Source organism: Macaca thibetana, chromosome 10 (assembly GCF_024542745.1).
Source record: "Macaca thibetana thibetana isolate TM-01 chromosome 10, ASM2454274v1, whole genome shotgun sequence".
Lineage (NCBI taxonomy): Eukaryota > Metazoa > Chordata > Mammalia > Primates > Cercopithecidae > Macaca > Macaca thibetana.
Window position 1 is genome coordinate 66,853,245 of NC_065587.1, and position 26,937 is coordinate 66,880,181.

A 26,937-nucleotide genomic window follows, 5' to 3' on the forward strand; every position below is an offset into this window, starting at 1 on the left:
CCTCGGAGCTTGGAGACTTTCCTGTTGGCACCAGGAATCCAGCCACTGCAGGGCTGTCAGTAACAGTGAGAGATGGTCAGAGGAGGTCAAGGATGGGCAGGACGGGAATGGGATGGAAGAGAGAAGGGTGGGAGTCAGGGAAGGGTGTTCCTTGTGAGAGATGAGGAGGGACAGCTGGAGCTGTGCATGGAGAGGAGATAGAATAATGCAACTGTAATAAGAGCTAACGGGAACTGGGGGCTTCTTATGGATGGGTCACCATCCTGAGTGCTGGTTTAATCCTCAAAGCCATAATAGAACATCCTCAAGTTACTGATGCAGAAACTGAGGTTCAAGGAGATGAAATGACTTGCCTGAAGCCACATGGCCAACCAGAAGCCAGGTTGGGATTTGAACATGGGCAGCTAACTCAAGCCATTGATTTAACCATGATGGGAATCAGTAGCACTGGAAGTGTCTGGAAATCAGACACAGGAAGATAAACCCGAGCATGTCACCCGGCACTGGCATGTAGCAGGCACCAATAAATGTAGGGTGGATGAATGAAAAGCAAGGAGGAGAAAAGGGAAAGAGGAAGGGAAGGAGGAAGGGAAGGAAGGAAGAAGGGAGGAAGATGGCTGGCTGGCTGGATGGATGGATGGATGGACGGATGGATGGATGGATGGATGGACGGACGGATGGATGGCTAGCTGGTCGGCTGAATGAATGAGTGGTAGACAAACCTTCAGATGAGCTCCAAGTCTACCCTGCCTATCACCTAGCCTCAAATCCTCTGAGCCAGTGATCGAAACTTGGTTGGCACTTCTTCACTCAGGCCATCCATAAGTGCCAACTTGGGGGCATTTTTCACCAAAGAGGCCCATCTTGAGCAGTGGGAAGAATGTGTGGGTCGGGGCCAGCCAAGCCCTGCTCTGGCTTCAGTCTCCCCATCTGCACCAAGGGCGTTTGGCACAGCTCGTCTGATGTGCAGCCAGTAGGGACCCCCTACCCCGACAGACCACAAGGCAAGAACAAGTCTCACTCATCCTTGCTTCCTGGGGTGCTAGTGCCTCTTCTCCCTGGAAAGCTCCTATTCTTCCTTCAAAATTCAGCTCAGATGTCACTCCTGATAAGCATCCCAAAGTCAGAAACAGAGAAAAACACAGACTCAGAGAGAGAGAGAGAGAGAGAAAGGTAAAAGTATTTAGAAAGAGAGAGAGAGATGGAGGTGGGAGGGAAGGGACAGAGAGGAAGGCAGAACAGGACACAGAGGCTATCCAGGCCAACAAGGTCAGTTAGGGACTCAAAGCTACAATGTCAAGGCCCTGAGTCCCCTCACCTCCCAGAAGCTCCTACCTGGAGCTAAGGAGGGCACTGGAGGCAAAGGCCAAGGCAAGTCCTGTGTGACTGGGGAATAAACCAGCCAGGAGATACCGAGATAGAGGAGTCATTTATTGAAAGCTCAGGGCTTGCTACTGAGGTCCCAGAGCTCTCTCTGAGGCAATTCTATGATTACCCAGGCAGTTTCCACCTCAAACTTGGAGTAGTGCTGCAGGGCCAGAGGGCAATTTTACTGTCACCAACACCAGCTAGAGACTGGGAGGGAAATTGAGGCAGAGTGGACAGGTGGTCTCTAGTAGTCAACAGGGAGGGCTGGTGGCCATGTCTCAGCCTCAGGATGCCACGGTCAGCACAACAGCATTCTGTAAGGAAGAACCACTCTTGGTTACGCCCCTGAGTCTCTGCAATGCCCCATCCCTGCAGCCATTTTTACCCCCCTGCCCTGGGATTGGTGCTGTACCTGGAACACAGCAGGTACTCATTAAATGAATAAATTAATGATGAACAAATGACATCCAGTGTGGGACAGGCTCTGACTTGAGGACTTAATAGACTCAAGTTCAAGTGCCATTTCTGCTATTAATTTACTGTGTGATCTTGGGCCAGAAATCTGACCTAGTTCAGCCTTGGCCCTCATCTGAGAAATGGGTACAGAACTCTCTGCTCTGCTCCCCTCCTAGAGCTATTCCACCACCCAGAGTTGTGCTGGTTTGAAAAGGATTGTGAGGCCATATCAATATTCCACAAGAAAAAATGTCATGATCCATTGGTCATATCTGCTGCAGACACAAGATAAGGGAGAGACAGCATATGTATTTGTTGCTGTTGGACCAGGGGAACTGTGATTCTGTGAGTAAATCTTAGGTTCCATTCTAGAGGCCAGACATGTGTCTGAATCCAATGGGAAAGAACTCCGTGATTGGTTGATGATGCCTGCCATGGGCAAGTAATGGAGGAGTGGTAGCACACACGTCATATATTCCTAAGTTAGGTAATTTGTAACTCACTGAGAAATTTAGAAAATGGGTCAGGGACAGACAAAAGGATGAAGCAAAGCATTCCCCTCATGAGTTCCAAGTAGGGCTTTCCAGAGACAAGCTTAAGGCCCATCTGCACCATATCTGCAGAGAAGACTCACCTCTATGATCTCCAGAACTGAACTGGAAAAACTGATGTTAAGAACCTTAGGCAGGGGAATTCCAACATCCAGGGCCACTGTGAAGAGAGAATCCTTGAAAACAAAGGTATGTTGGTGGGGAGGTCTTGGACTCTAGGGACCCTCGGACCCTGCTGACCCTATTCCATCACTTTCACTAGCCAGCCAGTTCTCTTCTCAGGGAATCAGCTTCTTATTGGCAAACTCCTACTTATCCTCCTACACCCAAACAAAAATGTCCCTATTCTGTATTGTGTCAGTGGTGCCCCTGTATCCAGCCTCCTAAAGGCTTCATCAATCCCTTACACACTCTGGGTCATCTATATTCTAATCATTTGTTTATATGATTATTTCCTACGAGACTGTGGGAGCTTAAGGCAGGACTGAGGTCAGATCAGCTCTTGAAGCCCATAGGCTGGCATGATGTAGGTGCTGATCAATGTTATTGAAATGGAAAAATTGGTGCCTCAGTATCTGCATCTTGCAGATGAGGACCGACCTCTCTCTGGCCTCAGTGCCCCCATCAGAACCATTAAGAGAGGCAACAGACTAGACAATCCCATATTTGGACACTCCATGTGTCCAAGAGAGCAAAAGCTGCCATACCGTTAAGCTTCGGTGCATACACTACCCGGACCACATGACTGAGCCATTCTTCTAAACGCGATTCCTGCAACAGAACACACAGGGCGGTGCAGGTGGTGCTCTGGGGTGTGGCTTTGCAGGCAGCAGCACCCCCTTCCCAGAGAGAGAAACCCAGGGACCCAGCCGCCTCAGCCTCCCCCAAGCCTGAGGCCACAGCTCCTGGCAGGCACAGGGCACTTGGGGGTGGCCTGGGCTGTCCACCAGCGATCCCGAAAGAGATTCTGTGATTTAGGCTGGCTTTACCCCAGGCCCCATGAGCTTGGAAGAAGTGCTTTCCTGTAAGAGTCTGTGGGGCCTGGAGGTGAGCAGTGCCTAGGAAAGAGGGAAGGAAATGTGCCCAGCTCCAGTCTGTGGGGTCTGACCTTAGATTCCTGTCAGTTTAGGGACTCCGAGAATGTTCTAGAAACTGAGCCCATGGTGAAATTCCAGAGCCTCAGAACTCTGTAAGAAGCAGGAACCTCGGGGCTCTGTGACTTCTGAAATGGAACTTTCTGAATTTGGGAAACTTATTACTTGGGTGAAGTTCCAGAATGATGGACCCTTGTGAGGTTCTAGATGTCCACAACTTTGTGAGGTTCCAAGACGGTGGAAGATCATGAGATTCACTTTCCTAAGATGATCACTGTTTCTCTCTCTCTCTCTCTCTTCCCACTGCCCCCACTGCTCCCCACTCTCTCTCTCTCTCCCCACTGCCTCCACCTCCCCCAACACACCCACACACGCCCTGATATTTGCCCACTCTGGCTTATTGGGGCAGAGCCCAATCCTGAGGTCAGCTCAGCCATACGGCCCATGACTCATGGCCACCCCCTTTCCACACCACACCTGAAGACTCTCACCACCTCCAAGCCCCTCACCCTCCCAGGAACTTACGTCAAAGGCATAGGTAAAGGAGGAGGCCACCTTGACACTGAGCCTGGTGGAGAGAAGAGAGATGCTGGGGCCCCCGCTACCCCCAACCACCCCTGTCCCACCCCCAGCCTGCCCCACCATAGCTCTCAGGATCAGGAAACAGGGTTACAGGCCCAACACTCTCCCTCTATCCAGCCTTGACTTGGAGATTCCGTTTTCCTACCTGTAAAATGGACCCAAAGGGACCTAACCTCCCTTCTGAGGCATCATGACCACCACCTCTGGCCTTGGCGCCTTTGCCTGACTCCCGGCTATTTGACCCTGGGCAGATGGCTGAACCCTTCAGAAGAGTGGCCCTCCCCCAGACTGAGCACTGGACACAGAGTGCCTTGCATACAGCAGGTGCCCACTCAAGGCAGCAACTCACTGATGGATCATATCTGGCCCAAGTGCAGATTCAGGGCCATCTCTACTTCCTAAAAGGCGGACACGTGAACTAGCATCAGGAAGTGGAGGTGCACCCAGGCAGCAGGCAAGGCCCTCTGTCAAAGTCGGCAATGAGGCAACAATGGAAGGCAGGGGCAGCAGTAGCCTGTTGTGGGGGCGCTAAGATGGAGTCAGAGGAGCAATGGGTGCCTGTGACACAGGACACCAGGTCTCAGTAATCTCCAGGAAAGTCCCTATTGCCAGGGGAGGGACAGACAGGCCGGGGCCCCGCCATGGTGACATCACTGAGGCCCAGACTGCAGACCTGCTCTAGGCACAGCCTGCTGTGTGAGCCTGGGCCAGCACAGTGCTTTGCAAACTATAAAGTACTGTGCATGTAGATGGTGCTTTGCAAACTGTAAAGTACTGTGCATGTGATGAAGGACCATCATCTTGGTCATTATGATTATCATGATGGATGCCTAGTTACCACGAGGCTGAGGAGAGTAGAGAAGTAAGAAGTCCACATGAATAACAACGCACTTCCTGACACTCAAGGCTGGTTGTCTCTTGGTTAGCCTCCGGGGCTGCTAACTCAGGAGTTTGGACTCCACATCCCGGCAGCAGCTTTATCTCCCAGAGGCAGGTTTTCAGCAGCAAGGGGTGCCGTGGAAGAAGCCCACTCGAGCCTGCTGCTCTGAGCCCCCGATTCCTTGTCTATAACATGGACTGACACTGTCTCCTCCCTGGCAGGTGCTGAAGGCAAAGAGGATGCTGGGAAAACACCTGGAACTTTGTTGATGCCCAAGAAATGGGAGGTGGATCCTGCCAGCCCCTAATTCTTGTTCCTAAAGACAAGAGCAAGATCCTGTCCCCAGGGTCCCACGTTACCGTTCCAGGCACAGGGAGATGTGCAGCTTGGTAGCCGAGGGAGTCAGCTGGGCACGCAGAGTCATGACCTGCATGGGCAAAGCAGGCAGAGGTCACCCGCAATCGGCAGAAGGAGCTTGAAGACAGGTCTGCCTCCATCCATCTGTTCGGTCTACTAACCTTACTGAGGCCCTACTGTGTGTCAGGGTCCTTGCTGAGCTCTGAGGAGGTAATTTGAAGGTTTTGCTCTTCTCTTGAACAGCAGAGAACCACAGTATTAAAATTGAGGGCAATTGGTATTGTAGGAGAGGAAGCTCTGGGGCTGCAGGGGCTTGGAGAGCCCCTCAAGCACGCCTGCTGTGCGGTGAGGGAAGGCCTCTCCAGTGAGGTAGCAGCTGAATCATGAAAGATGAGGAGCTAGTGGAGGGAAGGGGGAAATGGCACTCCAGGTGGTGGACCCAGCACAGACAAACCAGAGGCGGAGGACCTGGTAGACTTGAGTAGCTGAGGCTTAGGGGGCAAGGATGTGCAAGGCGAGGATGGGACAGGAGGACAATGAATGTCAGGCTCAGGTGTTTGGCCATGGGGAGCCAGGGCAGACGGTCCCGGGAGGGGCCTGCCTCCGTCCAGATGTGTGCAGAGGTGGGGTGGAGGAAGCCGACTGGAGAGGGAGGGTCAGAGGAAGCTGGAGCGTCATCAGGGAGATAGCTGGGCAGAGAGAGGCTGGGGAGATGGGGAGCAATGCCTGAGACCCCCAAGAAGCAGCGTGGGCGGCCCGAACAGGCCCAGGCAGACATGACGGGAGGGAGCAAGCAGGAACTGAGGCAGGGTCTTGGGGCTCAGCCCAGATGATGACAATGGTTGTTGGGGGGCTTCCTGTGCTGGGCTATGTGGGGCTCCCACCCTGAAATCGGGGGCGGCACCTCCACAGTCCTGGAGACGGTCAGCCCCATTCGGAACCCCAGTGCCAGACCCCCACCCACCCCTTGACCACTCACCGAGTTCAGCTTGAAGAGGGATTCAGGGGTCCCCTGAGGGACATAGAACAGCACATGGATGTTGGCTAGGAGGGAGACCAAGGCCTTCTTGTTGTTGAGTGTGACTGTGGGAGCTTCCTTCACCCGCAGGGACAGCAGGAGGTGCTGGTGCAGGGGCAACTTCCCCAGGGCCTAGAGAAATGCAGGGGCAGAACTCAGATGCCCCAGGACTACAGTCAGTCAGTCAGTCAGTCAGCAAACACTCACTGAGCACCTACCAGGCACCGGGCAACGTGCTGGGCAATGAGGTTGCAGCCTGAACAACACAGGCCTGGTCTCAGCCCCCACGAGGCTACACTCAGGGGTGGAGACACCAACCTGCGGGACTGCCACATCAGACTTCCGGTCTCACGCAGAGTCAGAATCCTCGCTGAGGCCACAGGCTCTGTGTCCTCCATCCCCCCTCCCCGCCTCTCCACTTCACCTGCTCCCCTCCCTGCATTCTCCCTCTAGACTCACTGGCCACGTGGCTGCTCCTCCAGCTGCCAGGGATGCTCCCGGCAGGCCCCAGGGCCTTTGCACTTGCTGCTCCCTCTGCCTGGAAATATCTTCCCAGAGAACTGCAAAGTTCCCTCACTCAAGTGTTACCTCCTCAGCGAGGCCTTGCTGGTGGTGTCTAAAAGCACCAGCCAGCACTCCTAAGCCACCTTCACCACTCGATGCCTTCCACCTTCTGTTTCTGTTTTTGTTTATTTGTGCACTGTCTGTCACCTCCAGCAGAATGGCAACCCCTCAGGTGCAGAAGCTTTTGTGTCCTTTCACTGTTTGCCCTCTGTGCAGCCCCAGCTGAAGGTGTGCCCGTGTTCCATGGCAGGGCCTGTCACACAGTAGGTGCTCAGCGGATAGTCGCTGACTGCCTCAATGAGTCACACCATCAGGAAATTCTGGGTCTCATGATTGCAACGTCATGAAACTAAGGAAATTACAGAACCACAGAAGCTTAGAACACATAATTACGTCCCTTGGGACGCTTACCTGCTGGAATTTGAGTCTAGGCTTCCTCAAGCCCAGAATCCCCAAGTGGCAGGATCATCAGGACCAGGAATGGCCTCATTCCACCCTCACATGCCACAGAATCTGAAGCCACATGGGGCTCTGAAGCTGCAAGGCCAGCAAATGGAGGCCAAAGGATTCAGCCTCCAGAGACTAGCCCTCCCCTGGAGGGGTAGGCCCCACTTGCTCCATCTGGATACCCCTGTTTCAGTCATCTCTGCCTGCCCCATGTCCCTCTCCACTCCTGCCATCTGTAGGTTCTTCTGAATGTCTGACTCTAATTGCATCCCTTCCATGAGGCTCCTATGCCCTTTAGCCAGGGGACTCTGGAAAGCCGAGGCCCCCACCTCATTCATCCGGACTGCTTTGAATCACCACCTTCAAGGACTCAGAGTTTGTCCTCTGTACCCCCAAACCCAGCTTCCATTTCCATCCTCTCTGGTGAGAGCCCAGGCCCCCAGGCTTCTTTCCAACCTGTTTCAGAATCTGCTGTTATATAAGGACCTTGTAGTAGACATTTTAACTTCAGTACGAATTCCAGTTCTCACAGCTGGAAAGCGGCTGGTCCAGCCCCAATTGAAGGATGGGAAAGCTGAGGCCAGACCTTGAAGTCATGTATTCATGTCCACCAGGGAGACCCACCTGACCCTCTCCCTTTTCTTTCCTCTCCAAGACCAGTACCCTGAGTCTTTTTTCTGGGGACATTGAAGACTAAGGTCAGGATGAAGTAAGCCAATTGGAGGAAGGGAGCTCAGTAACCTGAAAAGAATTTTGCCCTTGTGTGCTACAGAAACAATTTCCATAGGATAAATGCCCAGTTGATTTCTGGGGCAGTCAAACGCTAATCCTTTACTCTCTAAGCAAAATCTGCTATCAGGAAAGGATGCTGTGTTCGTCACTCACACTTTAGTGTGAATTTGGACTCAATTGTTCAATTGCAGTTGCCTGGAGAGCTGTATTGAGAAAGATTCTGGAGCCCATTCATGGTCATCAGGAAAAAGCTACAATGATCAAAACCCATGAGAGGGTCACTCACCTCAGGGAGCAAAGCTGCCAGGTCTGTAGTTGTCAGTGGGACATCGCTGGGAACCTGGACCCCCAATGGGAGAGAAAGTTGGTGAGCACAGAGATAGAACAGGAATCCCTCGGCACACACAGAGCAGTTTTGTTCACCACTCTTCCCCCTACCCTGTCAATTTCATACACATATCACTGCAAACACTCAAGTTTGTTCTAACAGCTAGCAATTATTGAGCACTTACTGCATGCTAGGCAGATGCTAGGGGCTCTGCACGCCTTTGCGCATTTCACCTTTACAACAGCTCAAAGAGGTGAGTGCTGCCATTGCCCCCATTTAACAGATGGAGACACTGAGGCTCTTCACACAATTGGTAAGTGGTGACACCAGGATTTGAACACAGGCAGGCTAACTTCAGAACCTTTTACTCACTCTGCCAGGGCTCATGATCTAAAGACCCAGAGATCTGACCCCAGATCTTTTTGCCTTTTACCCAAATAGTATTTTCAAAAACTATGAATTCGTCTCTAGTATTTATAAATCAGGAAGTTGTATGTAAATTTTTCAGTTTCTGGCTAAAGAGTTGGAAAATCTGGTCACGCTGAACCTGTACCCCCTCCCCTTGCGTCAGCTGAGTGGCAATTGCCTGAGAAATGGGGCACAGGGCCCCCAGTTCACTACAGTCCCATCAGGCTGCTAATTGATGATGGCCCAGCCTCCGGGGGCCCTGATGTTTGAGACCCCCCTGCCCTGAACTACACATGCCCACTTCTCACAACAACCCTGTTCACACAGGATAAGCATACACGCAGCACCAGGACGAGGCCTCTGACATTCCTCTCTCTTGCCATGATGCTCATATGCACACACCCAATGCTTCTATACATACACACACCCATGTCCGCAGGCCGCTCAGACAGGCATGTTCTTACACTCAGAGTCTCTGCCTGGCTATGACTGCCCCCATCCCCCAACTAGAAGACACCTTCCCCCCAGCTCAGGGTCCTGTTCCAGCCTCCCAGAGGCCTTCAGAGTGCTGTCTGGACCCCACTTGCAAGAAGTGAGTGACCAACCCCTGCTTCCTTGGGCCTGAGCTACAAGTGGGGAGCCCAGGCTGAGACCAAAATAAACGCCTCTGGGTGGGGCCTCTGGGATCTGGGCTTTCCAGGATGTGAGAGGGGCCAGAATGGACAGAATGGAAGTTGGGAGGTACTAGAAGCTACAGAACAAAAGTTCAGGTAACTCTTGGTACAATCTAACCCGAGTTTTTTCTTTCTTTTCTTTCTTTCTTTCTTTCTTTCTTTCTTTCTTTCTTTCTTTCTTTCTTTCTTTCTTTCTTTCTTTCTTTCTTTCTTTCTTTCTTTCTTTCTTTCTTTCTTTCTCTTTTTTTTTTTCCTTTCTTTCCTTCCTTCCTTTCTTTTTCTTTCTTTCTTCCTTTCTTTCTTTTTCTTCTTTCTTTCTTTTTTTCTCTTCCTTCCTTTTTTCTTTCTTCTTCTTCCTTCCTTCCTTTTTTTTCTTTCTTTCTTTCTTTCTCTTCCTTCCTTTTCTTTCTTTCCTTCTTTTCTTTCTTTCTTTCTTTCTTTCTTTCTTTCTTTCTTTCTTTCTTTCTTTCTTTCTTTCTTTCTTTCTTTCTTTCTTTCTTTCTTCTTTCTCTCTTTCTTTCTTTCTTCTTTTTTTTTTTTTCTGAGACAAGGTCTCATTCTGTGACCCAGACTGGAATGCAGTGGCACAAGCACAGCTCACTTCAGCCTTGACCTCCCAGGCTCACGTGATCCTCCCGCCTCAGCCTCGCAAGTAACTGGGACCACAGGCATGCACCACCGTGCCTGGCTAATATTTGTATTTTGTGTAGAGATGGGGTGTCTCCTGGGCTCAAGTGATCCTCCCCCCATCAGCCTCCGGAAGTGCTGGGATTACAGGCATGAGCCACTCTGCCTAGTTTTCTTTTCTTCCACTCAAATCTGCTCTTGGCCCACTCAAATCTGCTCTTGAGAAAGCAGTGGAAATGTTAGTGGTTCACACTTTAGTGCTTAGACTCTAGAAAGGCTCATCTGATACAGGGATGGAAAGTGGGCTTCATTCCATATGCCAGTCCTGACCAACTGAAAGTGACCTCCTGGAGTGCCAAGTTGAGAAGGATTCAGAGGTCCCAGTCACGTTTAACCAGGTAGAGGACCACGATCGATTAGCAACGTCTCCCTTAAGTACAGGAGTGGACAACAGCAGTGTACACACTCTAAACGTGTTCAACTCCCTTTTATTATAGAGAAGAGGGCTCAGCAGGGCTGATCAGTGCATAGGTCAGCACTAGCAATGCCAAAGCACAGCAGGGCAGGGACCCCCCCATCCCATCCCCCAGGCACCACACTCACCAGCTCAGGGGTGATGTCCATGTCAAGGGCACCGTTGGTCTGCAGGAGTCCAAACATGGTGTTGAAGAGGTACAGTGGCACTGTCACCTGGGATGTGTGGTCCTCCTTGGGGGGCACCTTGGCTGGGGCAGGGGACTTGGGGAAGTCAATGATGTCACCAGCTACACTCTTCACGATAGGCTGCAGGGGCAGGAAACAGGGCCGAGGAGGGTCTTGAGGTGCTCACCCACCCGCCTGAACCCGACATCCCCTATCTAGCCTCCCCCAGCAGCAGGAGAGGCCCCTCTGGTTACTCACGTTGATGTCCAGTTCTATGTACTGGTTGGAGATGAGAGGCAGTGTGGCCAGAGAGAATTCCAGGGACCCAAGAGCCCCAAGGGGCACCAAGCCTGCATGGGAAAGGGAGGGGTGAGAACGACCCCATAAGCCCAATTCCCAATCCTAATAGCCCCTATTTCCATTTACTGATGTCTGCGGAGTGCCTAGCACTCTGCTAAGCATTCACTTGGCCGCGACTTCATCCCCATTTTACAGATGTGGAAATTGAGGTTCAGACAGGGGAAGTCACCAGGCCAAGGCCACACAGTCACAGCATTCAAAACCAGGATTCCTGTTTTCCAGAGTTGGTGCCACTAACACACTGCCACCCTGCCTGTCTTACATAACACCACCTACAGAGACATACCGGCCCCAAGTTTTCTATTCTTTTCCTGGTTGTGCCTTTTTATATTTTCCCAAACCCATTTTATGAACACCGAAGGCACTAGTGTCTCCATGAGGCACAGAGAGACTGGGGTCTGCTGGGGCTGCGGGGCCTTGGGTTCCTTACTTGAGCTCTCTGGGCCTCGGTCATCTAGTCTGATCAGGTAGTCATCATATCTTCCCCCTGTTTCTGACAGTGCCAAGCACACACTAGGTGCTCAATAAATGTTGGTCTGCAGCACCCAACATAGAGCGAACCGATGGTTCTGGGTCTGCAGTCCCTGCTAGGCGGCCTCAGCCCAGGCCTCCTCCATGAGGCTCCTCAAAGGGGCAGCCTGTCAGTGTGAGGAGGAACTGAAGGACCCCGAGATCCTGCCCCTTTCGGCTCCCCTTAGTACCCTACCCCACTGGGGTCGTACAGAGAGGGGTAGAAGGGGCAAAGAGGAGGGCGTTGCGCCCTAACTTACCCAGCACAGCCCCCAGGAGCTCATTCACCACGCCCAGCACACTGTCCACCACGGGGCACAGCGGTGTCAGAGAGACGGATGTTACAGGGCAAAGAAGAGCTCGCTGCGAGGACAGCTGCACGTTCTTTCAATGCTTTGCTATCTGGTGCTACGTGGTGCTGGGGACCAAGGCAGAAAGCAGAGACAGACAGGAGATACACAGGTGGGAGGCAGGGGAGGGGTTGGAGCTTGAGGTGTCAGAGGGTTGAGTGGGCCCCCAAGCTGTCTTTCCTTGGTTACAAGAGCCCCATTAGAAAACCCCCAAAGGTGGCTGGGGGACCATGGGAGACACATTTCAGAGGCTGGTTTGGGCATGCGGACAAGGCCTTCATCTGAGGAGGCAAAAGTGGCTTTGGTTCCCCATAAAGTCACAGGCCATCCCCTGCCATCCTATGTGGGCACTGGGAAGCCTAGGATCAAGACCCCACAGCGGGGCACCTCCTCGCCTCCACCCAGAGAGTCAGGCCTGGATCTGGGGTGTCCATCCAGCATATCACCACGTGTTCATTCCTAAGTCCTGTGCTAGGAGAACAGGGAGCAAGCGGTTTGACTTTCAGAATCCGAGTCTGGGAATCACAGAGCCTGAGTCCCATAGCCCACTGGAGTGGGAGCCTCAGAGAGGACCATTCCAGCCCTTCATCCTCCAGCTGAGGCCAGAGAAGAAGGTGACCTGTCCAAGGTCACAGCTGCTTTCAGAGAAACAAAAGAGGGCTGTTGCATGTCAAGTGGGGGCCCCGAACTCCAGAACTTCTGAGGTCAGGCAAGTCACAGAAATGAGAGGAGACGAGAGGGACTCTGCTGGGGGTGGAGAAAGCAAACCCTCTGGGCACCAGATGGGAGGTACCAGAGGTACTTCCCACTTACAGGAGGGAGGTATTTGGCAGCCAGGCTGACCGATTGCACAATAGAAGCCACAAATCTGGACTGTTACGAGAAATCTTCAATGCTGAATGTGGGCAATGAATGCTCATTTTCAAAACCTCTTTGTGTCACACAAAACCTAGCTGCTGGCCAACTGCCCCAGAGACTAAGTTAGGGGCTGCAATTGAAGTGCACCCTCACGCCCTGGGGGAAACCTGCCTGACATGGTCCTGCCTAGGGGCCCCTCCTCCTGCTAAGCTTCTTTTCCAAACTGGCTTCCTCAAGCCCAGGGCAGTTTTGCCAACCCTAGGCTCCCATTCCTCTGCCGCCCCCACCGGCGTTCACAAGTACGCACAGGGAGAGCCAGCCAGGCGGTGGGGCCAGGAGGCCTGACTGCCCTTTGCTGTGTATGTGGCCCTCCCTCTCCCTCGGTGATATGGGGCTTGGGCCAGACCAGCTCTCTCGGGTGTGGAAACCAGGATGGTCTGGGGCAGGCCATGGACAGACATCCTTTAATCTTCATATGTTTATATATGATGTATGAATATAGGTACATGTTTTTCTAGACATGATTGCCAAACACAGGGCTCAGTTTAAAACCATCAAGTGATTCAATTTGCATTTCAAGCTAATTTAAAGAAAAACATAAAGTAAGTACTAATACAAATGGCAGAAACAGAGCAGGGGTAAGAAGGAGCCTCCAATTTGGGAGCAGGGGACCCAGGCCACCTGGAGCCACACACTCGGGCTTGAGGATCTGAAAGGATCGTGTCATCCACCCCCAGACTAGCAGGCGCGCCAGGAAGGCCGGTCAGCAGACCCGGATGGGATTACCTGGTGGGTGTGGAAGGGAAGTACAGCCTAATCCCGCCTGGCACCCAACTTTACCCAAAACTGGGGGAGAAAGAGGCCCAGTCCAGGGAGAGGGCATGCTGGCCCGCGGCCCCCACACTCACCAGTCCCGGAAGCACCTTGAAAAGCATCTGTTCCACGACTCCAAAGAGTGGCGTGGGCAGCAGTCTGAGCAGAGGGAGACACGTGTGGGTGCGGCTGCCAGGTGGACGGTTCCGCCTGGATGACACGGTCGGGGGGACACTAGGGGCTCTGGATTTCTCCTGTCTCTTCTCTTGGGGATGGGGTTGGCTGAGGCTTTGGAGACCTGAGTTAAATCCTGGCTCCACCTCCCCAGGGGACCCAGGGAATGGCTTCATTTTCCCCAACTGTGCAGTGCCCACCTTAGAGAGTTGCTGCTGCCTGGGTTATGGGAGTGTGTATGTGGCTGGTGTACAATCTGTGCTTGACAAATGTCTGTCTCCTTTGTCCCTCTAATATTTGTAAACAAGAGACACTCAGGCCTAGGACAATGATTGCTATTGAGCTCCCTGAGTGCAGGTTCAAGTATTTGTTAGATTAATAAATGAATGAATGAATGACACCTGAGGATAAGTGCATGTAGATGGGCTCAGGTCTGTTTGGAGACCATGGGGGTGCAGGGTGGCAACCACAGAGCCCCAACCACAGGACACCAACACTGTCCTGGGCTCCACTCCTCCCCAGGCCCCCTCTATCCCGGAGGAGCAGGACAGAACCACTGGAATTTAAGGAGCCCAAAGCCCTTGCCTGGAATCCCATTCTTAGGGCCCTTGTGGAGACAGGAGCAAGCTGTTAGCTAACGCAGAACTGCCTGATGACCCCTCACTGCTCAGAGTTACCCAACAAAGATGGGGCAGGAGCTGGGATTGGGCCTGGAAGGTGGACACAGAACAGTAGACACAAGTGGGAGGCAGCTGTGGCCTGGCTCAGAGTGCTGACAGAGGCCTTGGACCCAGCCAGAGAGCAGTCCCTCTCCACCCCCGCCAGATCTGTGCGTGTGATCCTGGGCAAGGAGACCTCTGGGCCTCCATGGTCCCATGAAAGTGATGATTCAGAGGCCAGGCATGGTGGCTCACACCTGTAATCCCAGCACTTTGTGAGGCCAACGCGGGCAGATCACTTGAGGTCAGGAGTTCAAGACCAGCCTGGCCAACATAGTGAAACTTGCCGTCTCTATTAAAAATACAAAAATTAGCATGGTGGCGGGCGCCTGTAATCCCAGCTACTCAGGAGGCTGAGGCAGAAGAATAGCATGAACCCGGGAGGCACAGGTTGCAGTGAGCCGAGATGGCACCACTGCACTCCAGCCCGGGTGACAGAGTGAGACTCCTTCTCAAAAAAAAAAAAAAAAAAAAAAAAAAAAAAAAATTGTGATGATTCAACAAGGTGTACGGAGGGCCACCTGATTCAACAAGGTGTAGGGAGGGCCACCTGGCCAGCCCCTGGGAAGAGATGACGTCATAGCGCCTTCCGAATAATCAAATCCAGCTCCACATGTACAGATAGGGACACGAAGGCCCAGAATGGGGAGATGGGGAGTGGGTCTTCCTGGGGTCACACAGCAAGTCAGAGGCAGAGTTGGGCCTCTCATGTGCTGAGAGCAGGGGTTGAAATCCCGCAGATGGAGGGATCCCAGCAGACCCTGGGCCCGTTCTGGAGGAGAGGGGACGGCAGGTGAACCAGAATAGGGGAATGCCCAGGAGTGGGTGGCGCAAGCTATGGATTAAGCCGAAGTCCCTGTCGGTGGTGGGACTCAGTCTGTCGGTCTGTGGAGCGGGTTGAAACCAGTGGGCGGGGCAGGCAGGGGTAGGATGAGTTCAGGTCCACGCAGCTGGCAGCTCCAGGGAGACCCGGGAGACGCCCAGATGAGTGCGAGATGATCCCGAGCGGGTCGGGGTTGCAGGCTGGAGCATGCAGACTCACCCCGAGAACAGGCTGATGTGGCCCAGGAGCGTGCTGCAGCGCTTGAGGATAAGGATGGGCGTGCCCCGCGAGCTCACACCCAGTGCCACCCGCGACGTCACGTTCACCTCGGCAGCCAGCTGCAGAAGGCCCCCAAGGGGGCTGCAAGAAAGGACGCTGCGAGCTTGGCCAGGCAACCAGGCCCAACCCTTGGCCCCGCCCACCGGGGTCGGCTGGGTCCTGAGCAGAGGCGGGTTGAGGGTGGCCCTGCCAATGCCCTAGGCACCGCATCCCCTTCTCAGCCTCCGCCTCCCAGCCCCATTTTGCACTTCCCTGCGCCCTCTTCCCCCACCCTCTCCGGTGAGCCTGGGCAGTGGGGTCCGGGTCTGGAGGAAGAGGGAAATGGAAGTCCCTGGGGAAGGGCAATGGCATAGGATCCAGGGGGGAAACAGTAGGATTGGGAGTCCCTTGGGGAGGAAATAGGGTGAAAGGAAATGGGGGATACAGGGGGAGGGAGTTGGGGGACAGCAGAGTAGGAATCTCCAACAGGGCAGGGGGTGGAAGCAGGACGGTAGAGGTCCCCAGGACACACTCACCCAGAGCAATGCATGCCCACTTTGGTGTGCAGGTTCAGCTGCACCCCAAACCCCGGCAGCAGCTTCAGCGACTCCTTCGGCAGCGTGAGCTCCTCAATCTTCAGACTGGGATGGGAGTCAGGGAGAGGGCTGCCCACTCCCAGACACCCCCCAGTGCCTCCACCATCCCAGACCAGGCGGCGCCCAGAGTGGCTCTTGGTGGTGTTCCCTATCTCACCTCAAACCCACAGAGCCAGCTGTGAGCCCTTGGCCCATCACTTAATCTCTCTGGGCCTCAGTCTTCTTATCTGTAAAGTGGGGCGATACTAGTTCCTACCTCGTAGATGTGTTGCAAAGACAAGTGAGATAATTCGAGTGCAGAACCTGGTACAGTGTGTGCTCAACAAATGTCCTATCATCATCACCGCTGGAGGCTCGAGGAATTAAAGCTTTTCCCCACTCCATCCCCACAGTCTCAGCCTTGGTTTGGTTTCTGGCCTTGACATTGCGCCCCACTGTACCCCCACACACTCACAAATGCAACCCACGTGGGTTCTGAGACACGGCCCCTCACAAGTCATTACTCTCTGTCTTCTGGGTCTTTGCCCAGGCTGTTCCCTCTGTCTGGAACACCCTTCCCTTGACCCTCCTTCAACTCTGCATCCCTCTTCAGCTTGCTGACTCCTCCCAGTTCACATGCACTCCTCCAGGAAGCCTTCCACCCTGGTTTTCTGCCTCAGGCAGATGCCCTCTGAGCACCTGTCCCACCCTGCCTGGGCTGCCTCCATCACTGCCCTGAGCCCATGGGATCTTCACTGTCAGACTCCACCACCTATGAGAAGCTCTTCGAGGCATGAACAATGCCAGGTTCATGTCTGAGACTCCAGCCTCACTGAGAAGGCAAATTTCACAGGGGAGGGAGAGTGAATATTGTATCAATAATAATAATAATAATATCTATCCAGCACTTACTGTGTGCCCGGCTCTCTTTCAGCTGCTTGGCACAGATTGACTCACTGTCCTGGCAACCACCCCATGAGTAGCTGCTAATACTGCAGCCAGTAAAAGGCAGATGGTTCAAACCCCAGCTCTGCCACTAGCTGACTGGATGGGCTTGGGTGAGTCACAGTGCTGCTGTGCCTCAGTTTCCCCATCTGTAAAATGGGGACATTGACAACACCTACCACAGAATGACACACAGCAAACCTCAAGCAACATCAGCATTTACCAGCCCGCTTTCCGGACATTATGTTCCGTTTAGGGAAGTGAACACCCATCCGCTCCCAGCACCCCATTGCCTCCTGTCCAGTGACTCTTCTCCATACGCTGGGCTTCAGCCTTGCCTGGGCCCTGTCGTTTGACCTTCCTCTAATTCGCCCACCAGCCACAGACTGGTTTCCACTGGACTTGACCAGGCAGTGTGGGCTGCGATGAAACACACAGACACATTCCCCTCTCCTCCCCTAGCTGGGTGAGCTTGGGCAGGTCACTTCACTGCCGGGAGCCTCTTATCTCCTCAGCTGTTAAATGCAGTTCATAATAGTCCTACCTTTGGGCTCAGTGAGATGATTCATTTACAATGCACAGTGCTAGACACACAGAAAAGCCTGAATAGGTGATCATTGAGTTAGCACATATTAGGTATAATGTGATGCTCTTCATTCATTCATTCAAAAACACTTTTTTGAGCCTGGGCACAGTGGCTCACACCTGTAATCCCAGCACTTTGGGAGGCCGAGGCGGGCAGATCATCTGAAGTCAGGAGTTCAAGACCACCCTAGCCTACATGGTGTAACTCCATCTCTACTAAAACCACAAAAATTACCCAGTCATGGTGGTGGGCGCCTGTAATCCCCGCTACTCGGGAGGCTGAGGCAGGAGAATCACTTGAACCTGGGAAGCGGAGGTTGCAGTGAGCCAAGATCACGCCACTGCACTCCAGCCTGGGCAACAAAGCAAGACTCTGTCTCAAAAAAAAACCAAAAAACTTTTTGAGCATCCACTGTGTCCCTATTTATGATCCCAGGGACACAGTGGCGAACAAGTCAGACAAAAATCCTACCCCTCCTATAATCTAGCAAAGGAGACATAAAACAAACCTGTAAAATGTATGGTGGGGATAAGAAAGGGCTAATCAGTGCAGACCTTTTTTGAGCGGACATCTGGAGGAGGTGAGAAAGGGAGCCATGCAGATAGCTAGATTAGCCCAGAGAGACTAAGCAACTTGCCCAAGGTCACACAGTGAGTAACTAGTGTTGACCCAGAGCTGGAACCCTCAACCACAGTGGCCTTCTGCTGTTCTTGTCCTGCCAGGCATGCAGTAGAGTCATCATTTTTAGACCTGGATCACGACCCTCCCACACCACCCTCACTGCCTATCAGACAAAATAAAAAGAGTCAATCTCTCCTCAATTCCCGGAAACAAAGCCAAGTCTTCCTGTAGCGCGTGCAGCAGGTGGGACTCACCCAGAGAGCTCCTCCACAACGCCAAAAACCCCTCCGTGGCCCAGCAAGCCGCCTCCTCCAAGCAGCCCTCCTGAGCCCAGGAGGCCCTGGTTCACGGCTGTGACCGATCCCAGCACATTCTGCAGAATGGGCCCCCCAACCAGTGAGTTCTGGATGGCTGCAGAGAGAGGGGAAGTAGGAAGGTACTAGAAACTGCACCCTCACCCCCAGGACCATGGCAGCTGCCTCCTTCCTCTGAGATTGAGTAGGCTTCTTTTTTAAAACAGAATTAACCCAGCGGTTACACTCAACTGGTGGAACCCACTAAGCCATAACAGCCTCTTACTCCCGCTACAGGGCCTGTGGCCACCCTCCCTGCCTGGCACATGGGAGGTATCCAGTAAGTGTTTGGAGAACGAATGAGCAAATCTCATGACAATCCCTTCATTTTACCAGTAGGGAAACTAAGGCTCAGAGAAGGGCAGAGACTTGCCCAAAGTCACACAGCAAATTGGGTTGGGGTCAATAGTGTAACTTGGGCTCCTGATCCTGGACTGCCCTGCAGCACTATAAGGGAGGGCAAAGAAGGGGGAGCTTGTAGCCACCGGGGCTCAATTGAGCTGGAGGAGATGGTCCCTGCTCCTCTCTTGGGCACTCCAGGCCTGACTCAGTGCAGATTGTGGGAAGGGCAGGATGGAGGAACAGCCCTGTAGAAGTAGGGGCAGGCCAGGGGCCTCCCTGAAGCATTTCCTGCTCATGACCCATCTACTCCATCCCTGAGACTGTCACCACGGGCCACTGGGCTCTGTAGTACCAAATGCCAAGTACAGTTCCTCTACCCTAGTAATGTGAGGCAGACACTGGCCCAGCTAGCACCCTCCTCTCGACCTTCTCAATCTCACCCTGTCCCTGTCCCTGAGCCACACGCAGTCCCCACACAGCCTCAGCTCATATCACCCAGTCCACCTCCCAGAAGAGGGAATTCATCACCCATTCCAGCCTGCAAGGGAAACGTTCACTCCTGCACAGCTACTCCCAGGAGAATGTGCTCTCTAAGCAGCTGGGAATCACAGCCTGCTCTTATCTGCTCTTAAAACAGATGCTCTAAGCACATAGATTGAGTCGTTGACATTGCCGCAGCCCCCTCACAGACTGCCCACCTGGGGCTCACCTTTGCCAAGTTCATCCTTGTCAATCCGAGCGAGCGTGCCCACCGTCTCTAGCAGCCCCTGGCATGGAGTCACCAGGCCCCAGAGCAGAAGCAAGGACCACAGGCCCAGCATGGCTGGCTGCACGCCTGTAAGGAGCAGAAGCAGGAACTCTGAGACCCTCGTCCTGCTCCAGCCTTTCCCCTCTCTGTTCCCATTGTCAGCCTTCCTCCTCCCTGCCCACCTGGCACAGCCCAAATCCAGCTTCACTCCCAGGAAAGCCTTCTCCTCCCAAATGTAAGCAGGGCCAACACGCAGGTGGCACGGTGCAGCTGCCAATGCACTCAAATCTCCAAGGCACTTTCCAAGCCTCTCCCTCATTGGGTTCCATTTCTCAGATGGGAAAACTGAGACCGAAAGGGGTAGGGGACTAGACCAAGGCCACAGAACTAATCAGAGACACAGTCAGAATTCTAAGCCTGAGTCCATCTGACAGAAAAGTCTTAGTCCTCAGTGGCCCAGTGAGCCTGGCCGGGTGTCTGGAGTGACAGCTGTAGACAGAGGGGCTTCCCCTTCAGGATGGCAGGATGAGAGCTTTGTTTCCAGGACCTGCTTCCCACTGGCTCATGAGGCTGTTTCAGAAGGTCTAGCTGATTGGGGACACCCAACACTTAGACTTAACATGTCCTGTCTTTCTCTTTCCCCCACCTCCATCCCAAATCTTGTTGAAGAAGGGAATGGGGTGGCCGGTGGGGGCATGGCTAATCTGCTAAGTTCAGAGAGTGGGATTTTTCTTTAAGGAGTTCCCTATTTGCCCACCCAATCACATATCCATCTATGCCCACCCGTCACTCCTGCTTAAACCCTTCAGTGGCTCCGCACTGCCCTGGATTGAAACCCAGGCTTCTTGCCATTACCACAAAATCCCTGCCTGCCTCTTTGATCTCGTTGAGCTTGAACATGCCAGGCCTCTTCTCACTCCAGGGCCTTTGCATATGCAGTTCCTTGTTAGGAAGTTTCCTCCCCTGTTCTTTGCATGGCTGACTCCTTATCATTTAGGTTCCAGATAAACATTGCGTCCCTGGAGAGGCCTCCCTCCTTCACTTTGTCTAAAGAAATCCGGCCGGGCGCGGTGGCTCAAGCCTGTAATCCCAGCACTTTGGGAGGCCGAGGTGGGTGGATCACGAGGTCAGGAGATCGAGACTATCCTGGCTAACATGGTGAAACCCCGTCTCTACTAAAAATACAAAAAAAAAACTAGCCGGGCGTGGTGGCGGGCGCCTGTAGTCTCAGCTACTCGGGAGGCTGAGGCGGGAGAATGGCATGAACCCGGGAGGCAGAGCTTGCAGTGAGCCGAGATCACGCCACTGCACTCCAGCCTGGGAGACACAGCGAGACTCCGTCTCAAAAAAAAAAAAAAAAAAAGAAATCCATCTGTCAGTAAACATCACCCAGAATATTTATTTTAAGGTGCTGATCTCCATTTGCAATTTTGCATCTGTTTGTGTCCTCGTTTCTCCTCCCTGTAAACTCCATGAAGGCAGGGACCTTGTCTAAGGCCTCTGTGCGTGGTTGTGTGTCAGAAGGGGGTCCCTGCTGAGGAGGCAGCGGATAGAAACTCAGCAGCATGTCACTGGCCAGGAGAAACACGGGCACTCCTGGAACTCTCTCCATACACAGGGATCACAGCCCACCCCTCCGGCTATGAATGTATACAAGTCTTTGCCTCTTTCTCGGCCCCAGATCTGGAACATGGTTTTTCTCTTCATCCACCCTCTTGGTACCTTCCTAGGGTGAGTTCCTCCTCAGGTGAGCTCTTTCCGTGCCCATCAGTCATACGGGAGGGCAGAAGGTGGTGGGGTCAATGGCTGGGCAGCAGGACGAGCCCAGGGCTGCCTCAAGCTGTCTTACCCTTGTTCCTGCAGCTCCACAAGGGGTGGATGGGGGCTCCCGGCCTCCTGTCAGTTCCTGCACCCACCCGAGCTGAGGGGTAGCCCTTATATGCCCACGCGGCTCTGAGGACACAAAAGGGCCACGGCCGCCAGAAACCCATCAATATGTCATGTCAGAAGCAAATTGCGGTTTTCCCCGAGGGCCTGGGCTAAGCCTTCCTGCTTAGAGGAGAGTAAGGGGACTGGGGTCAGTGCCCAGGAGTGGGAGTGAAGGCTTGGGGACTGCACAGGCAGCACCTCCCTCAGAGCCAGGGCTGAGGTGTGGGGCCCTGCCACCTACCCGTTCAGCCATCTCTTGGGCTCCCTCCAAGGCTCCCCAAGAGCCATTCCAGTGGCACAGAATCCACCCTGCCTATCCCCCCCGCTTCCTCAGCCAGCAAAGGCCTAGGGAGGGAAGGAAGGGACCTAAAGCTGCTGGGTCTTCTACCTTCCGCCACCCCCACCCCAGGCCTCACATGGAGAGGGCTGTGTTCCTGGAGACAGGGACTCTGGGCACACTTGGGGGAGGGGCGTCAACTCCACCCCCACCTACCAAGGCTCGGTATCCCCAGAATTCCAGAGCTTTGTCCCCTTTCCGAGGCTGGTCCAGATGACAGCAACGAGAAATGCACGCATTCATTCAGTCCACTGCAGGCGTTTGTGAGGCACCCACTGTCTGCTAGATGTTGGGGAGATCGCAGTAAATAAAAGAAACAAACTCCGCTGCCCGAAGGAGCCAGGATTCCATTCCAGTGGAAATGCAATGCAATTTAAAACTTTCTCGTAGCCACATTCTTTGAAAGGCAAAAAGAAACAGGTGAAATTAATTATAATAGTCTAGTGTATTTACCCCCATCAAATCCAAAATATTCTCTTTTAACATATAACCAACAGAAACTTATGAATGGGGTTTACTTTCTCTTTCTCATGCTAAGTTTTCAAAATCTGCTTACAGCACACCAAGATTTGGACTTGTCACATTTCAGGCAATCGCCTTGTGTGGCTATTGGCTGTCGTGTTGGACAGCACAGCTCTGAAAGGGACAAATAAGCACCTAATACAGTAAGTTGGGGCCGGGCGCGGTGGCTCACACCTGTAATCCCAGCACTTTGGGAGGCCAAGGCGGGTGGATCACCTGAGTTCGGGAGTTTGAGACCAGCCTGGCCAACATGGTGAAACCCCATCTCTACTAAAAATATAAAAATTAGCCAGGTGCGGTGGCTCATGCCTGTAATGCCAGCACTTTGGGAGGCCAAGGCGGGTGAATCACCCAAGGTCAGGAGTTCGAGACCAGACTGACCAACATGGTGAAACTCCGTCTCTACAAAAAATATAAAAATTAGCTGGGCGTGGTGGTGGTTGCCTGTCGTCCCAGCTATTTGGGAGGCTGAGGCAGGAAAATGGTGTGAACCGGGAGGTGGAGCTTGCAGTGAGCCAAGATCGCACCACTGCACTCCAGCCTGGGTGACAGTGCAAGACTCCACCTCAAAAAAAAAAAAAAAAAAAAAAAATATATATATATATATATATATACACACACACACGTGTATATATGTGTGTGTGTGTGTATATATATATATATATAAGTAGGCATAGTGGTGCACACTTTTAATCCCACCTACATGGGAGGCTGAGGCAGGAGAATCGCTTGAACCTGGAGGCAGAGGTTGTAACAAGCCAAGATTGCCTCACTGCACTCCACCCTGGGCGACAGAGTGAGACTCCATCTCAGAAAAAATATGGTAAGTTAGAAGCTAACGACAAAAATAAAGCAGGGAAGTGGCTCAGGAGTGTGGGGAGTGGGTGCCATTTTCAATAGGGCGGTCAGGAAGGCCTCGTATTGGATCAGGGGTGACTTTTGACCCGAAGGAGAAGAGGGAAGGAGTCAGATGGCTGTCTGGAAAGAGCCTGCTGACCAGAGGGACCCCCACACAAAGGCCTAGGGTGGTGTTCCAGGAACAGCAGTGGGGCCATGTGACTGGAGGGGGGTAACAGAAAAGGGGCCAACGATGTGTGATGAGGCCTTGGAACCTACTGTATGGATTTACTGACTTTGGCTTTCGTTGGCAATTCCTCTGAAGGCACCAGCTCAGGCATCCCTTCCTCCAGGAAGCCTTCATGAGCCCCAAGCTGCATGACGTATCACCTCTGAGCTCCCACATTCCCCTGGGATTTCCTCTCTCAGAATCTGTGACATGCCAAGCTGTCACTGTGTCTGTGGCTCTGTGAGTCTGTGGGTCTGTCTTCTGCGTGGGGCCCTGAACCTCTGCCTGCTGAGATGGAGAAGAAGGATGACATTTGCCTTGTTTACCTCAATCATCTCTAAAGCCCTCACCCTACAATGTTCATGCTGATGACTTTAGGCCCTGGGCCAGGTTACTCAACCACACCACACTTTTTAAAAAAATAAACTTTTTACTAAAATCTAAAACATGTACACAAAAAGGGGCACAGATCACAAGTACACAGTGTGATGAATTTTTACAAATGGAGCCCTCTCAAAGCCCTCTTTGTGTCCCCTCCAGGTCACTGCCCACCTGGGGGTGACCACTGTCCTGACTGCTAACCCAGTGCTGAGTCCAGCATGTTCCTGGGGGTCACTAAGTGCAATTGTAGTGTGCTGTACGTGCACGGCTTTCTCGCTCCCATTGTGTGAGGCAGTGACTGGCTCTTCTTTGCTGTGTGCTACTCCACTGTGTGAATCCCCACAGTGTGTTTATCCATTCTCATGTCCAGAGGCGCCTGGGCTTTCCAGGTGTTGGCTATTATGAATGAAGCTGCTATGAACACTCTTGTTGGTGGACTTTTTTTTTCTTTTTTGAGACAGAGTCTTGCTCTGTCACCCAGGCTGGAGTGCAGTGGTGTGATCTCAGCTCACTGCAACCTCCTCTTCCTGGGCTCAAGCGATTGTCCTGCCTCAGCCTCCCGAGTAGCTGGGACTACAGGCACACCCTGCCACACCCAGCTAATTTTTGTATTTTTCATAGAGACAGAGTTTCGCTATGTTGGCCAGGCTGGTCTCGAACTCCTGACCTCAAGTGATCCTCCCACCCCAGCCTCCTAAAGTGCTGGGAATACAGGCATGAACCACCACACTCAGCTTGGGCATATGTTTTTATTCTTCATTTCTTTTGGGTAAATAACAAGGAGTGGAATTGCTGGAGCACAGCATGCATGTACATGTTTAGCCATACTCTCTATGGCTACAGTTCCCCCAAGCATTATGCCACTGCACATGGTCACTGCTGCTACTCCACAGCCTCATCTGTGCTGGGCATCCCCAATGTTTTTAAGGCATTTGTTTGAAGGAAGAGGAAAGAAAGCTAACACTAGCGTTTATTGAGCACATACCGCGCACAAGGCACCTGCTGTATGTGAGCACATCTAGTCATCACAAAGACCCAGTGAGGTCAGTGCTGTTATTATTTCCTCTTCTTACACTCAAGGAGCTAAGGCTCAGCAAGGGTAACCAGCTTGCTGGATGTCACACAGGAGTCCAGCCAGCCTGTCTAACACCCATTGTCTTACCACCGCCCAGCCTAGCCTCCTGGAAGAGAGGAAAATGCTACCTAGTTTCTGGCCTGCCTCGTCTCTCCTCCTCCTTCCTGATCCCCATACCACAGGGGACTCTGACGCCCCCATAAGCTCCCCAGGCATCCCTATATCCCCTCATGCACCAAAGCCGGGTCAGGGATTGGGCCTTCCCACAGGAAGGGATTCATTAAAATGCATATCTCTTGGCCTCACCTTTGGCAACCCTGACTCTACTGACAAGCACCTAGGGGGACGTTTAACAAGCCCCCAAGGCAATGCGATATGCAGCCCTTTTGAGATCCCTGGTGAGGGTGATGGGGAGCCAGGGAAGGGATTAAGCAGGGGAGGGACTTGATGAGGAAAAATACCCTGGGGCACTAGTTCCTAGAGTGAAGGTTCTGGAGTCAAAATTTCTGGGTCCAAATTCTGGCTCTGTCACTCACAATTGAGTGACTTAACTCACAGAGCCACAGTTCTCCCATCTGCAAGATGGGCTCATATTAAATGTGGCCACCCTCACCTAATTGGTATGGCCGTGAGGACAGGTATCCTAGAAATGAACTTTAGGGCATCAAGGGAGAGGGGCCAAGGGTGCAGATGGTGGTGAGATCCCTGGGAGGCCTCCCCATGCTACTCGAGCTGAGAGTGGGCTGAGAAGGGAGAAGGCAAGGTAGGTGGGGACTGGCATGAACACAGGTGCGGGGAACGTTGTGTGGTCTTCATTTTCCTAGCGTGATGCTGTCTGGCAAGTCCCTGGGGGTCAATAGCTGTGGGCCCAGGACCGAAGACCTGGCTCTGCCCTTTTCTCACTCTGTGGGCTTGAGCCTCAGTTTCTTGAAAGAAGGACACTGCATTCCACTGCTGAGTGTGGTGTGAAGGAGCGAGGAAGAGACTTGGACTCAGGAAGATAGGGTTCAAGCCCAGCTCCACGTGTGCCACGAGCCCTTGGGCAAGTCACTTCATCTCTTTGGGCCTCCACTTCCTTATCTGGGGTTGGAGGAGTCTGGGAGGGGAGCAGTGCCCAGCACACTGCTTATCACTGCCTCCCCAGGGAGTGGGGTCATGGAGTAGGGCTCCCTTGCTGGTCCAGCCCACATTTTCTGCTCAGGGTGAATCTGGAGGAACTGACCACTCAAAGACTGTTGACGTCAGATTAGAGGTCAGAGCATCTAACCCCTTCCTCACTGTAAAGATCAATAAACTGAGATTCAGAGAGGAGCTGTGGCTTGTTTAAGGCCACACAGTACCGAAGGCCTGGCAAGAAGCCGGGTCTTCAAACCCTAACAGCTTGCGCCCTGGCTTCCCCATCAGCACACTGAGCCTGGAGAGGGTGGCAGCAAGACTTTAGGGAGCCATATGCTGTGGGAACATCCAAAAGTGGGGTTGGGGGTGGAGGGGTGTCTCTGGCATGCCCAGGGCCAGGCATCAGCAGCCCATGGATTACCCGGCGTCTGTACCTGCCAGGCCTCCCTTAAGGCTGCCATTGTCCCAGAGCTGGGGAGATGATGAGTAACAGGATTAGAGCTCATGGTGAGGGACAAGAGGACTGCCCTGGCATCCGGGACGAGGCAAGAGGGGCCCTCCCTCCTCTGTGGCATGGGCCTGGCCCAGGCTGGGACAGGGTGTACCTGCCAGGGCCCCATGGCTAGGTTAGCACTGACCTAATCAGGCCTCTGGCTACACCACACCACCCACAGACACATGTATGTGCCCAGACACAGACCCACTCACAAAGACGCCCCCAATCTTCCACATCCAGAGCCTCACCCCA

The 26,937-nt window shown here is 53.1% G+C and overlaps 1 protein-coding gene across 1 annotated transcript; it reads right to left on the reverse strand.

Annotated features, from left to right (window-relative positions):
- Positions 1-1,426: 1,426 nt before the first annotated feature.
- Positions 1,427-23,768, reverse strand: BPIFB3 (BPI fold containing family B member 3). The gene is made up of 17 exons (XM_050806934.1): positions 23,668-23,768; positions 21,613-21,716; positions 19,725-19,850; positions 18,575-18,731; positions 16,130-16,234; positions 15,555-15,695; positions 13,716-13,778; positions 11,859-11,920; positions 10,987-11,078; positions 10,690-10,869; positions 8,336-8,389; positions 6,268-6,438; positions 5,291-5,358; positions 3,995-4,037; positions 3,083-3,146; positions 2,459-2,535; positions 1,427-1,682 (listed from the first exon to the last, which is right to left on the reverse strand). The coding sequence occupies exons 1-17, from the start codon at positions 23,766-23,768 to the stop codon at positions 1,653-1,655; spliced, it is 1,638 nt and encodes a 545-aa protein (XP_050662891.1). The 3' UTR covers positions 1,427-1,652.
- Positions 23,769-26,937: the final 3,169 nt, after the last annotated feature.

What these genes read in the sequence shown, in the direction of transcription:
- BPIFB3 (XM_050806934.1), bottom strand. Translation starts at nt 23,768, where the DNA reads ATGCAGCTTGGGGCTCATGAAGGCTTCCTGGAGGAAGGGATGCCTGAG. An exon ending in GCTCCTGGGGGCTGTGCTGG is followed by an intron (nt 11,079 to 11,858) that starts GTAAGTTAGGGC and finishes TTTCCCATGCAG; the next exon opens with GCTTGGTGCCCCTTGGGGCT. An exon ending in ATCTCCCTGTGCCTGGAACG is followed by an intron (nt 4,038 to 5,290) that starts GTAACGTGGGAC and finishes TCTCTCCACCAG; the next exon opens with GCTCAGTGTCAAGGTGGCCT.